This window comes from Balaenoptera musculus, chromosome 14, assembly GCF_009873245.2.
Source record: "Balaenoptera musculus isolate JJ_BM4_2016_0621 chromosome 14, mBalMus1.pri.v3, whole genome shotgun sequence".
Classification (NCBI taxonomy): domain Eukaryota; kingdom Metazoa; phylum Chordata; class Mammalia; order Artiodactyla; family Balaenopteridae; genus Balaenoptera; species Balaenoptera musculus.
This window is the reverse complement of record NC_045798.1, coordinates 79,435,208-79,450,384: the sequence shown is the minus strand read 5'-3', so window position 1 is coordinate 79,450,384 and position 15,177 is coordinate 79,435,208. Positions and strand designations below refer to the sequence as shown.

At 42.5% G+C, this 15,177-nt stretch overlaps 1 protein-coding gene across 1 annotated transcript in view; it reads right to left on the bottom strand.

Moving 5' to 3' along the window:
• CDH7 (cadherin 7) overlaps positions 1–13,111 on the bottom strand; it is a 123,391-nt gene extending 110,280 nt beyond the window's left edge. The window contains exons 1-2 of the mRNA XM_036874126.1: positions 13,047–13,111; positions 98–502 (exon numbers count right to left, since the gene is read on the bottom strand). Of these exons, the coding sequence (XP_036730021.1) occupies positions 98–502; positions 13,047–13,103 (462 nt within the window). The 5' untranslated portion in view covers positions 13,104–13,111. The remainder of the gene's footprint in view (positions 1–97; positions 503–13,046) is intronic.
• Between the last annotated feature and the right edge of the window lie 2,066 nt (positions 13,112–15,177).

Sequence of the window (15,177 nt, the reverse complement as noted above, 5' to 3'; positions counted from 1 at the left end):
CGTGTTTTCCATCCCCAAAGCAAAAATCAGCAGTTCTCCATTCAACCACAGACATTCACAACAATCATTTGTGACTTCGAAAGGCCAAACACCCTACCTTTCCTACATAGAGGGGGTCTGAACCCATGTACTCCTCCAGCACAAAGAACTGATTCCACACCCAGCTGCGCTTGGTCCGGGACCTCCCTGATTGGAAATAGGGCTTTGATCTGGACCTTGAGAGTTCTGCTTGACTCATCCCAGAAAAACACAGGAAAAGAGCTATTAGCTGCAGAAAATGGCAGAACTCCACTTTGCCCAACTTCATCTTTTTTTTTCTTTCTTTTTCCTGTGTAAGAAAAAAACCTTGACAAGAGAAAAGGCACAGTTCCAGTTGGCTTAGTAGCTCTTGCCTCCGGCAGGGTGTCAGCTGGGAGTCCAGAGATAATAATTTGTAGAGTGTTCGGTTGGGAGAGGTCACAACTGCTGAATAACCTTCGCCAAAGAATGGTGTAATAGGTACCTATCAGAAGAAAGAGAAGCGCTGGTGTCAGAAACCGAAACACACAGTAACTTTTAATTTCCTTTCATTTACTAACTTACTCTTGATCTTCCCAATATATCATTATTTGTATCATCATTAAAATATGAATCCTAAACGTAGATAGAAAATTGCACAAACTGTTGCCATATTCATAAATGACATAAATACTGCTGATGCAGAATTATCCTGATTCCATAATACAACCTTAAAATTTTGTGGCTCTTCTAGTGCATCCTAATTTTGAGCATATGATTTAATACAAATGGAGCAACACATCGGTTAAAAAAATCATTTTAATGCTGGCGGTTATTTTTCTTTTCTATTATAGTCAGTTTCATTCGTTGGTATTAGAATATGAAAGCCAAGCAGCTCAAAGCAGGGATTTAACCAAATGGAAAGGACATATGCTGGCTTAAATCTCTTCTGTGAAACTGTAAAGAGAAATAAAGAGGTATGAGGTGCTTCAAAACCAGTTGATTGATTCTGAGTCACAGAACACCAGCTGTTTTGACATGTTCTGATTTGATTGTGATCAGCTGAAAAGCTCAGTGGTTTCCAATTTCTACCCTACAAACTTATTGTCATGTGTGCTGTGTAGCATGTTTGGTTATTCTATTGCACTGCAGTTATTTGCTACTTTACAAATATTTATCGAACCTCTTGCAGCATGGCTTGTGCACAGTAGGGTCTTTCTCCATCAACACTGATGGGGTTGAATTATATTGATCATCAGAGGGCTGAGAAGACTCTATTTGTAAGCCTGATTCATAGTTCTATGCACCCAGAAGGTGCCTTAGCAGCAGCACAGAGAAAATCTTTTACCCTAAAGTCTATTTATTTCAGCTACAGAATTCTGATTATGCAAGAGATATACAATCAGTTTACAAAACCAACTTCCCAATACACCCCAAAACACAGAGGAATGAAAATGTATGACAGTGTTCACTTAAATCACTGCACTGCACGTTGGTTTATGAATTCATTTGACAACCTATAAATAAATCAACAATGGGATAATTAAGGCGAAGGTTTAACACTATTTTTTTTGAGGAAGAGGAGAAAAAGTTTTAAGAATATGAAGCCACACGATAGCTCCCGATCATGAAGAAAATACACTATCTTTATGCCAACTTTTCCATTCTTCTACCTTCTCTCCTGTAACAGCAACGTCTGCTACTCATGAAATGATTTGACAGTCAAATTGCTCATGGAAAATGCCATATATAGTACAAGAAAGGTGAAATGTACTAAACATGTTAAAATAGTCCACCCAACTGGAAGAAACAGGTTGCGTATACTCTGAGCTCTATTCAAATGAACATATTCCTGTTAAAGATACCTCTATAAAGCTGTGAAATTCCAAAGGACATTCCAGAATAACCCACGTAAAGCTAACTGATGTGCTCTGAGAACCCCCAGAAAGGATAAACTATTATTGGAGCATATTAACTGCAGTCTGTGCACTGAACACCATCTCCCAGAATCCAGATCTCCCCTATGATGATCAAAAATGAATTTGGTACATTTAGAAATCACTCTAGAAGGGCGAGTTGCTCTACCCTTAGAATTATAAGCAAGACGTAACTTGGGGTCATCGACTGATATTCCATTGGTGGCCCCTCAGTTAGGTTGGAAGTTCATTGTAGGTTGGTCTGAGCTAACCCACCTAAGAGACAAGTTACCTGTCTCAGTTTACCTGTAGTTAAAGAAGTCAAGCAAATACCTAAACTAGGAAATGTGCGCTGGTGTAGGGATTCGTCTGTGATGACTGGGAATCAGGACCAAGGTACTCGTGCTGAGTGGCCTTGAGCAGGAAGCACAGGGATGGGCACAGGGCGCTCTTCGCAAACCAGGCTCCTGGGGATGGGGGAGAGGTGGGTTAGGGCTGTGGTGACCCGACTGAGACCAGCACGAGAACCCTTCAGCCAAAGAACATTTCCAGTTTCACCACTCTCCTTCCTCAAGAGACCATGAAGTTTCTCATAAAAACAAGGGCATAAATGCTTTGGTCCCTAAGACAAAACGTTTTAAAATGTGATATGGCCAAATGATGTTATTTAGCCTACCTATGGATTAAGGGAACTTGATAACATTGTTTCAGTGGGAAAATGTACCCAACCTCTAAAAAACTGAATAGCAAATGAACTTTTTGGAATTCTCAATTTGGGGAGTTGTTAAAATTAAACACTGGTAAAGTCTGTGGGCATATGCCTCAGACGAAGATTCAAGCTCTGTGATCTTGGACAAGATTTTTAAATTCTAAGAAGTTCCAGAGATGAATCCTCAAGCCTCCCACTTATAAAATGAAAATGTTAATAATTTGATCTAATTCATAGGATTAAATAAGCAGATCATAAAAAGCTAAGGATGGCGCCTGGCACAACTAAAAGCACTATATATGGTGATTTTTTTTTTTTTTTTTTTTTTGGGCCACATCGTGCAACATGCTGGATCTTAGTTCCCCGACCAGGGATCAAACCCGTGCCACCTTCAGTAGAAGTGCAGAGTCTTAACCACTGGACCACCAGGGAAGTCTCTGATTTTTTAAGTTTGAAACTAATTATGTTAAAATTAAAGTTAGTCTGTGAAGTGATGTTAGTTTTCATTTTAATGTAATCTATAGTAAAATGTTTCAAAAAATTCTTAACACTGAATGAAAACATTCTTGATAGTTCTGGTCTGTTCCAGAGAACTAGGTAGATCGTAAAACAAAGCATCTAGATGGATACAAACAATGGCAACAAAAAACTTTCTTAAAACAAGAATGCAATATTTTCTTTCCTAAAGCCATGTCCTCTGTTATTATTATAAATCAAAGATTGGTATCAGTATTGGAGAACTCTATTTGAGTTCACTCAGGATGTTCACTGATAAGAAATATAATCTGGACTGGGAATAGGGTCACCAGACCCTCCATCATTTGCTGTAATGATCTTGGATCCCTCCGGGATTTCATGTTCCACATTTGCAACATGTGGGAGCTCAACTATATTATCTTATAAAGTCTGTTTGTTACAGGTCTTAATTATACAGAATTGTTTTTGTTGCCTTTTCTTTTTCAGTTGTGAAAAAGTACACATTGTTAATAATTAAAGGGTAGAGAGATTAAAGAAAGCCAGAGGAATGTAAAAGAAGCATTTTGTGTATTTATGAAACTTAGCATGAATTTTAATGTGAGATGCTTTAAATTACTCTTCTTGCCTCCTGATTATTTCTCTTCCATACAAGATTGTGGAGTTATGGAACTAGCTAGAACATATAAAAGAACGGAGTGATAGAAAATGCAGGGGACACAGGTTCAAGCCCTGGTCGGGGAAGATCCCACATGCCGCGGAGCAACTAAGCCCGTGCGCCACAGCTACTGAGCCTGCGCTCTAGAGGCCACAAGCCACAACTATTGAGCCCACGTGCCACAACTACTGAAGCCCATGCGCCTAGAGCCCGTGCTCCGCAACAAGAGAAGCCACCCAATGAGAAGCCTGCGCACCGCAACGAAGAGTAGCTCCCGCTCGCCGCAACTAGAGAAAAGCCCGCGCACAGCAACAAAAAGCCAACACAGCCAAAAATAGAAATAAATAAATTTAAAAAGAAAAAGAAAGAAAATGCCATGGGTTACTTGAGTCACTGAGATGATAATATCTGCAAAGGAAAGATGCCTGAGACTTCTGTACCTTCTTACTTAAATCAGGGCTTTTAAAAGCAGTTAGAATTAATATAAACCTTGATGAACAGGGATGTTCGCCCCATCTTTGGATCCAAGTATCTCGAACAGAAGTCGGCATTGTAATTGACATTCAGAAAATATTTACAGAATGTTTCTTTTCATTATAATCACCCTCATTTTTTAATATGAAAACTTAACCATATAATAAGTCAATATATAAACTCCTTGGTTACTCTACCATGTTTATAAGTCACTATCACTTTGAGAACAATTCCATTATATTTCTCTGCAGGATTTGAAGTATTTGCCAGGCTCCTGAGGCAAATTTCCTTTTCCTTTCTTGAAGGTCTACACGAGTGTACAAGGATACTTTAACTGGCTTTGTGTACATCATTGGAGGATGGAATTCTCTTTCATGAGGCAGATAAATGCCTCTAGAATACCCTTTGTGCAGTGTGCTTATAAAATCAGAAAATCATGCGTGAATGAGTGTGACCTGAGTAGGGAGTTTCATAAGATGCACATCAACATTTTTGGTAGCTATGAACTCTGCCAGGAACATACACCTGATAACAGCAGGGGGAAGCTGTGTGGTCAAGGGTCAGGTGTCCCCAAATCCTTGCCTTGCTTTCCGGTCAGATCTAGTTTTCAAGGTAAAGGCCAGTGCAGCAGTTCAACCCAGCTCATCCTGGCCAGGTTAGGATATCATGAAAGAAATGAAGGGCCCTGAAGCATCATGAAAAACCTTCAGTTATTTGTGGTCATCAACAGAAATAATCAAGACTTGAACTTGAGATTTCCTGTCACGTAACCTCACCAAATAGGCTTCCCATCTTCACACAAATGTCAACATGTCTAAAGGCACCACAATAACATTTTTTCCACATAAATGAAAAAAGCACCCAACGAATCACAACTGTTGACTTTTTTCGCAACAGGTTAAACATGGCCTCACGAATCTGTGCCCCAAAGCAGAAACCTGCACCCTTCCTTCTCAGACTTCCACATTGTTCATCTTCTCCCTTTCTTCCGCCTCCTCTCCTGAGTTTCATATATAGGCGTTAACCAGGGGAAAGTCACATCAGAAGCCAGCAGAGACCTCTGGGCCCAAGCTGTGTCATGTGTCATGTGTCATGTCTCCTGTGGGAAAGCTTAGGAGAGTGGCCCTCTGGAGGTCGCAATTGCTGACCTGGTCACTATTACCAGCTCACAAAAAAAAAAGATGGTGCAGAAAAATAATGTGTTTGTATACAGTTAAGTAACTTCTACAGATCTGTGTCAACTTCTGGACAGTTACAAGTGGGTACCATTATAACTTTGAGGACAAAAACAACAAGAATAGGTTATATCTGAGGAGAGAAGAACTGAACAGAGGCCAATCACAGATGTTTGAAAGAACACCAGTGACCGCTTCGGGACTGGTAATTAATCTAAAATCTAAAAAAATCTGGGTTAGATTTAAAATTATTTTTTTTTGCTCTGATATTTTAAAGCTAAAATTTATAACTTTAAATATGTATGACATTAGTTAGGTTTTTGTTTTTTGTTTTTTTGCTAAACCAAAAATACATGAAAATCACCAAAAGTAATACTGTGATCAAGGCGCAAGAGGGAGGGGATATGGGGATATATGTATATGCGTAGCTGATTCACTTTGTTACACGGCAGAAACACACCATTGTAAAGCAGTTATACTCCAATAAAGACGTTAAAAAACCCAGGCGATAATACTACTACTAGATACGTAATGGGATTGTTTGTGACAGATAAAAGAGTTAATATACATTAAAAAAAATACTGTGATCAGCACAAAACACCTTAGTCGGAAGAATGCAAAAGGAAACCTCACAAAGAAAATCTTCAACAGATTGGAGCAAAAAGGAAAAAAAAAAAGAGAGGGGTGAGAATCAATCAAGCAGTATTTACTAAATCAATGTAATTTGTCGACCTGAAATCACTTTATCATGCTACCTTTTTGTTCCAATTATTTTTGTTCAACTAAGTGGCAAAGAATTATTTCCAAGTAGATAGTTTATTATTCATTTAACCTTAATAGCTAATACCATTTTACCCAAACAGATTCATTATTATAAAATTTTCTTGGATTTTCTGCTCCACTTAACACCTCTGTGAAACTACTTTCAAAAATCAGATCAAGTGACCATCATGCTCTTAATCAAATGTTTGTTCAGAGTGAAAAACAGTGACTAAAAATCCCTTAATAACAAAAAAATGTGTTTTTATGCATCAGCGTACCAACTGTTAATCAGCAAAAGGGCAAATCTTCCAGAGCCTGTTCCATCTAAATTAAAGGCAACATGCTAAAAACATGACAAGTAGCCTAAACTGTATCCTGTTCAGCCACTCACATTAATATATAACCATAAGAGTAGCACAAGCACACGCCTAATTACCAACTAATTTATACTTGCTAAACTGCTTTTTTAAAAGGCACACAGAGCTATCTGCCTTCTAGAATTAATTTGAGCTATAAAATATGACTATCAATTATATTAAAAGGAAACATATTACTACTTTAGGTTTTGCAGCACTTAGTCAAACTGGAACTGTTCTTTGCAGTCCAATAGTAATAAAGAGTGGCTTACCTAAGTTAAGGACTTTATACCATCAATTTCTCTAAATTTCAGGCAAGGAACAGATGCTCAAGCTCTGCGTGTCTGGAGTTGCATCAGACAGAAGTCTTCTGAAACCATTTTGAAATATACTTAACTGCATACCATGCTAAACGCATAGTTTACTACCTACTGGTAATCTAAAGACCATTGGAAGACATCCTATCTCTCGGTTAAAAACGAGTCTAGTTCACAATTATGTGGAACACGACAGTCTCAAAATAAATTCGGTAATTTGCACTTGCTATGAAAACAATTGTAAGAATGACATTTGAGGACTGCCAGTGAAACAATCCATGAGAATCAGAAAAATCCACGATGGATAACTGCCAAACATCTCTAGAACATAACTGTTATTCCCCTAGATGTTTTGCTCGCTGGTCTATAAAACATAGTAGTACAAGAAATCACAGTGGTTAACAATAACAAAATGGAAAACAAAATCTTGCTGTGGGCCTGTTGGGAGGAAACCGTCATTTCCAAGTCTGCTTCAAAGTTGAACTACATTTTGACAAGCAACATATTTTTAATGAATCCTTATGAAGAGTGAACAACATGCATGTTTAAAAGTGGAAATGATACCACTTCACAGCAGTGGTCAGAGGGCGCTATGACGACATCACCACGGCTTTAAGAACAACCTTCTATAAACTAGTTCTTTTGTATAGTCTGGCAAAGGCAGCCTGTTCCTTTGGGGATACTCCTTGGCTATTTAATGGCATTATTTAAATTCAACAGAGAGACTGCCTCCTGATTTAATGTCTTCATTAAAGACCTTCATTTGCCCTTACCGTCCCCAGGAGAGCAGCCACCTGTCACCACCGAGGTCCTCACTGTGAGTTATCTCTATACACAAAGTTAGAGTAGTCTGCTTTGTAAAAAGGATAATACTTGTTCATTGTTATTTTTACTTATTTTTAAAGTAGACCCACTTAACACATTTTGGGGAATGCAAAGGGGGAAAATGATCTGTTCTAATCTCCCATTCATGAATGAGCAGATGCCATGAGGTTACAACAGAAAGAAAGGAATCCAGGACAAGGAGCATTTCAAGAGCTATGGCCACACTTTAGCTGCAACTGTCACACACAAACAGAGCGCTTTTAGAGATGATGTCTATGGGATGGAGAGAGAGCGCGTCACTTTAGTGCTGAAGAAAAGTAATCGCTTGGTTCTTCTGAGTGTTCATGTTGTGTGTGGGGGAGGGGGAAAGAAAGGAAGGAAGGAAGCAAGGAAGGAAGGAAGGAAGGAAGGAAGGAAGGAAGGAAGGAAGGAAGGAAGGAAGGAAGGAAGAAGTCCCCAAACCCACTGCTCCTGATGTTTGAAGATTCCTCAAGTGGTGAGACCACAAAACTGGAATGGGCATTAGAAAAACCTAAGGCAGTCTTTTCTTTCTTGACTAACAAAACCAAAGTCTACAGAATCCTAGTGAAATGCCCAAGGTCACACAGCTGGTTACTGATAGGACTGTGCATGACTGGGATTGCAAAGATCATTTAAGGTGTTTGTTAAATATTTCTCATGCTGATAATGAAGATCTTTCTAATTTATTACCTTTAGAATTTATCAACTTCTCCAAAAGCCAAGAAAGGTAGATTCGATCTTACTCAAATTTCTGAAATAACCATGAGTTTGAATTTTCAAAGTAGGAGACCATCAGGTTCCATCCAGAAGGGTCAGGACAGAGTAAGAATAAGAGGGGGAAAGGAATCTCTTGCTCAGGATTGTATGTTTCTATGTTACAGAAAATGGAAAGTGAGCAGTATCCAACTTTAAACGTGACTTTTCCCTTCTAAACAACTCTGGCGATCAATAATAATAATAACAACTTCCTACTACGCTGTAACACTTTGGGAGTTAAGTATCTCCAGTGAAATTTGAATAATAGTCCATTGACTGTTTTAGAAACAGGGTACCAACTCAGGAAAATATCTTAGGATATAAGAATGCATATTGTACTAACTAAATTGTTATTTAGTTGTTGCTATAAATCCTATATTTGGAGATGCTTCTCTGTTCCTAATGTACCCATTAGAATCATTCTAGATTTAATATTGCCATCTCCAGCTTTTACTATAGAAATATACTATCATTTGTTTCATCTCTATACCATTTAAAGTTTAGCATTAACTTCAATAATTTTAATGCTGATGAAACAGCCCTCTTCTTTTGTACTTAAAAGGTATAATTCTTGGGCTTCCTTGGTGGCGCAGTGGTTGAGAATCTGCCTGCTAATGGAGGGGACACAGGTTCAAGCCCTGGTCTGGGAAGATCCCACATGCCGCGGAGCAACTAAGCCTGTGTGCCACAACTACTGAGCCTGCGCTCTGGAGCCTGTGCTCTGCAACAAGAGAGGCTATGATAGAGGCCCGCGCACCGCGATGAAGAGTGGCCCCCGCTTGCCGCAACTAGAGAAAGCCCTCGCACAGAAACGAAGACCCAACACAGCCAAAAATAATTAAAAAAAAAAAAAAAAATTCCACATCTTCCCCCCCCCCCCAAAAAAAAAAAAAAAAAGGTATAATTCTTTACATTTTAATTAGTGAGGCTGGGGACCCTCTGTGATATGTCACTTTTCACGTAAAGAAACTGTGATCAAACCCATTAGCTCCCTGGGCCAGATAACATTACAACCACAGACCACAACCTCCTGCGGTTAACTGGCCTGAATATTCAGGCAGGGGTCCTGGAAATGAATCACATAGCCCCGCAGTTTGCATCTGCTTATCAGACAGGGAATGAAAACTTCTCTAAGTGGATTACAGAATCAATTTCAACTAGGCACAAATAACCTCTGCAGTGGGTGAAAGGAATGAAAAAGAATGAGGAACAATAGTTTACAATTAACTAGAAGAAGCCTATGTAAATTAAAAAGAAAGTGACAAAGCACAGTCCTTCTGAGCTATTTATAGAATATCTAAATGGTAAAATTATATTTAAAGGGCTTGTTTCTTTGTACTTTTACAACATATCTTAGCGGGATCTATTTTCACTCTTTTTTTTTTTTTTTAAATAATTTCCTCCTCCTTTTAGCTACTTTTATTTTATTTATTTATTTATTTTTGGTTGTGCTGGGTCTTCGGTTCGTGCGAGGGCTTTCTCTAGTTGCGGCAAGTGGGGGCCACTCTTCATCGCGGTGCGGGGACCGCTCTTCATCGCGGTGCGCGGGCCTTTCACTATCGCGGCCCCTCCCGTTGCGGGGCACAGGCTCCAGACGCGCAGGCTCAGTAGTTGTGGCTCACGGGCCCAGCCGCTCCGTGGCATGTGGGATCTTCCCAGACCAGGGCTCGAACCCGTGTCCCCTGCATTAGCAGGCAGATTCTCAACCACTGCGCCACCAGGGAAGCCCTATTTTCACTCTTAATTTACCCTTGCATTTACACTGAGCCAGGTAAGATTTACGTGACTTCAATAAAAGGCATCGCGTTTCAGTAAACATTTAGCGAAAACAGCCAAAAAGAAATTTTACCAGAATGAAAATCTAGAGTATAATCTGAAATGAATGTAAGGACATGCATGTCTGCATATTCGTTTGCACTGATAATTTTGTCAATGAGGAGTCTTGCAGAACAAGGGGGAAATGTTTGCAGGGGTATCTTTCTGCAGAACCAGCAAATTCCCAGAGGAGGCACTCAAGTGCTGCCGGTTACAGCTAGATCTGCTCTGCTTGTCAGAGGCTGAGGAGATGGTCACACACAGGACGCTGATCACACGCCTTCCTTGTCCTCAGCTCCCCTTTATCACCCAATTTAGAAGCAAGTGAGTCCTTCCTGCTAAGGAGAGAAACTCCCATCACTATCCCTTTGCAATTAACGAAGGTGCCTTAGTTATTTTAGAAGTTTCTGATACTCCCAATTTAAGAGAAAGCTTTGAAGCCTCCCAATCAAGTAACAAACCTTTTTGCATGTGAGAGAGAACCATGATGTGATACGAACTACTAAGGCAATAAATGCAAAACCTTATAAAATCGAAGGAGGAGGGAATCACTGAGGCATAAAAATTCACACACTGAACAATTTATGGTACTTTACAAAAGACTTCTAAAAGATTTGAGAGAGAAAGTATTGGGCTTGACACAGAGATGTATTCACTTCCTCACATCAGTATACATTCTGAGAAGTTTCTGTCAGCTTTGCCCTAAAACAAACAAAAAAAAAAAACTAAAATGCTGAATGATAGGGAGACCAATAAAGAAATCATGCCTTAGGAGACACAGTGGGTGGATTTTTAGATCTAGGAAGGCTGACCAGTGGCCGACTCAGGATGCTCCCCATCCTCTCGCCTTCACTGGATACTGAAAACTAGAGTCAGTTCAAGGGTAAACAGATTCTTTACAATTACCCTTTTATAAGAAAGGGAAAAGCTCTGTGCTATTAAATCAATAAAAGTGGACTTAAGGAGAGTTGTGAGCCTGTCAGCTGATTGTTAACACAATTCTAATGACCTATTGCAGCCCTTAATCACAATATCTCACATTGTAAGTGCACAAATGCCCTTTTATTAAGGCTGCAAACCTTAATGACTTTTAGCAGGGTGATGGTCTGCGCTGGTGATTGTTTTTTCTTTCCACAGACAGGCTTTCACAGTTAGCTTTACCAGATAAGACTATTAAGGTTGGTTGCTTTGCTTCTGCCACTCTACTCCACATTAAACACTAGCATAAAAAAAAAACAAAAAACAAAAAAAACCCACTAGCATATAAGCCAGTTACATGCTAGTTTATAAGCCATATAAACTTCCACAAAGTTGCCAGTTTGACTACCTGCCTCAATTCTTTTGCATTTTAATTCATACTGTCCCAAATAGCCCCAAAATGAAGAAAATGATTCTTAATATATTGCCTTTTACATACAGTAACAAGAAAACAGCTTCTGTAAACAAAATCTAACCAGTTCTTCCGAAAAGAAGTAAATTTGGTGAGTTACTGAAAGGTTTCCAATGCAATTACTTTCTTCCTCAGTTCTTCACTACCAACTTGTCTTTATAAAGACACACTTAAAACTATTTAGATGTCGCTGGCAGTGTATCAATGCAAACTTTCCTTTAAAAAAAAAAAAGGCTACTACTGCCCCTGAACTCTTAAATACACATTTTCTGTGCTGTTAACCTGATTTTTTTAAATGCATACTTGTCACATAGCTCAAGCCATATATTCACATGTTACTTATATTTTCTTCTATTTTTTCCCATAAAGTTTTGTCTACTTTTGTGTGAAAAATAATCTGAATACCTGCCTGGTTACAGGAATTATGAAGGCGAGTCTTAAAGATGTTTCACTTAAAAAGTGATCCAATAAAGAGAAGATATTTCTTGCAAGGTAAAAGGCGTTTTAAGTATATTCGTGGTTCAATTTTCAGATCTCCAAAGCCTTGAGACACCCAATCCTTAATGGTTTCTTCACAGGTTCCCATCTTCCCACTACTGGGTGAATTCAGTGCCAATCTCTACTCACCTGAACTGTATCTAAGAAATCCGTAAGATTAACGATCTAAAACGTGAGGCCAATAAAGACAATAGGTCCTTCCTCGTGCATCCACGCTGGGAGGCTGAATACCCGCAACCAGCCGTGGACCAGGTGTGCCCACGAAGAAGTCCACCAAGCATTCAGAGAAGCAGGGCGCCCTTTGAACGACGCACGCCTTGGGTACAGCCGGGCGGAGGAGAGGCAGGATGCCTAGTAGAGGCCGGCCCTGCGGATGCCCGGCAGCAGCAGAATACTAATTACAGGAAAAAGCAAAGCACCCTTAGATGAGCTCCACCCTTCCGAAAGGTGCACGGAGTCTACGCAGATGGTCAGCTGGACTTCCGCACGCTCAGGCACACAGCCCCTCGCAGTCTCAGACCGCGGCAGAAGCTGGACGCCCCGCCAGCGCGGAGTTTTGCCCCTATCCATCCCAGGTCAAAGGAGGGTCCCTCGTGCTCCTCTTTGAGGAGAGCGGACCAGATTGCGTGCACCGCTTCACCTGGAGAACGCTGCGATCTGCTCTCTCCCTCAACTCGCCAACTCGCGTTGCACCTGGGGTCCGTCACCACCGGCTTTCCGGGCCCCGCGCCCTGCCCGGCGGAGCCGCAGCTCAGGGCCACCGAGCAGTAACTTGGGGACGCCAGGGAAACTCCACACGGATCCCCACGCCCGCCTCCCGCCCGCCGTGGAGTCCCGCTTCCCCAGGCGCACGGCGAGGGCGCGCTTTCGCGCGGCGGCGCCTTCCCCGGCCCCCCAACTCACCTGGGGGCTCGCTGCCCTCTCCGCGGCGTCCGGCGCCAGCCACCCGGGCGTTGGCATCCGAAAGGGCGCGCGCTCAGCAGCCGGGCGCCCGCGGGTGCCTCGGGACCCAGTGCGCGAAGCTGGGCGCACGGGTCGGACCCGCGGCGCCCGCTCGGCACCCGCTGCGGCCGGCCCGGCGCGGGCGCCTGTTCCAATCACAGCCCTCCGCGCGGGGCGCGGGGCGCAGGATGCGGGGTCCCTGTCCGGGCCCCGGGCGGCTCAGACGCCAGGTCCGGAGCGAGCGGGCGCGCGCGCGTCCGGAGAGAGGGCGAGAGGGCGAGTGGGCGGGCGCAGGAGAGGAGGAGAGGGCGCGCCGGGGCCGGGCCAGGTGGGCGGGAGCGGAGGAGGAGCGGCTGGTCGGCGGCGGGCGCCTGCAGACAGCGCCGTGCGTGGCGGGACCCGCGAGCTGCTGAGACTCCGGCACCTCCCGGAGCCCGAGCGAGGGCTCTCTGCAAGGAAGCCGCTCAGCCGCCGCGCGCGCACTCTCGCGCGCGCACCCCCGCGCTCCACTCCTCCGCCGCCCTCCTGACGGCTCGGTGCAGACCGAGTCCTTCGCGGCAAAATCCAGAGGAGCGGTGAAAGTAGGAGGCGCAGCAGCCCAGCCATCTCTCGGCGACGTATTTGCATCGGCAGCGCGGAGCTGGAGGAGAGTTTGGGGAATTTTTTCCAGCGACCTCCCCTCCCCCCACCCCAACCTGTCGCGGAAGCCGTGATCAATTGAGCTCCTGAGGCATGAAGGCAAAGTCATAAAACTAATCAGAACTTACAGTTTTCTTGCCTGATAGTTTTGCCCTTTCAATCTCCTCGGACTACCCTAGTTCTACTTTCTCTACTTGCAGACAATTTCCTCCCCTGCTGGGCTCTCTAATGCAAAACTTCCGAGGCGTGTGATTTACGCGCAGGGTGGGAGAGAGGACCCTTGCGAGGTGGGGAAGGGGCTCTGGTATTTTTTTTAGGACGCGCCACAGCCAGTAGAGTTGAGCACGCTTCGTTTTCCTTTGCTCTGGTGCTTGATTCAGCCTGATGACGAGATGGATGTTCTGTCGTAGGGGTTAGGAAGGTTGAATAGATCATTTCCAAGCGCATTCGTTTTCATTTTTCTCATTCTGTCAGTGGAACTTGCCCTGCGTCTCTCATCCATCCTTAACAGTGATTCTCCAGATACCGGTCATGTGGGCATAGGCTCGTCCGTGTAGGTACCTCTGCTTTCTTGCTCACTCGGGCACACCTGCCCTCCCCCCAATTCAGCTCCTCCTGTCCATTTAGCTTGCATTTTCCCTCAAATCTAGTTAGTATTTAAAATTGAATTCTATGCTAATAATTCTAACAGCAAACCTTTTTAAAGCTTCTATTCATTTCCAGACACCACGCATGCTATGCTATTTACTTACAGTTGCTTCATTTTAAAAGTTACATCTCCAACCCCAAACCTCTCCAGCTCCAGGTCTGCTTGGATGGCCATTTCACGGTCCATTTCCATTCAACTGTCAGCCATCACCCAAACTCGGTACGTTTAGAACAGACCTCTATCTCTGCATAGGTACCGCCTTGGATTTCCCAGTATGTATTTCTCCTTCATCACCATCATCATTCTCCAGGTAGCCAGACATTAAACCTTGGCTTCATCTTTAAGGACTTTGACAGGATTTTCTCTGTGAAAATCCTCAATTATTCCAGCTAATATTACACAGTCTAGAACTTTACATTTTTCTGGTGGCCTTACATACATTTGTCTTCCTTCGCCTAATGAATTTGCTTCTGGGATGGGACCTATCCTTATAACTGTTCTGGACCAAATGCTTCAGGAAGGCAAAGATTGATATTCAGTATGATTAACACACAGCACATGTTCAACCCGTAGCAAATATTTGTTGAATACAGAAGTGAATGTTTGTATCCCATCCAGCATTAACCCAAATCTGAGCCCACCGACCTGTCTGTAACCAGTTCGTTGACTGCCTGGATCTTCCATCTATAAGAGATGGTGTGTAATCAGGAATCAGGTACTGTACCATATTTATTTATTATCTTGTTTTAATCAATGGCCACCACATAAGAAAGGGAAAAAATTGGAGACCTTTTTTTAAAATGA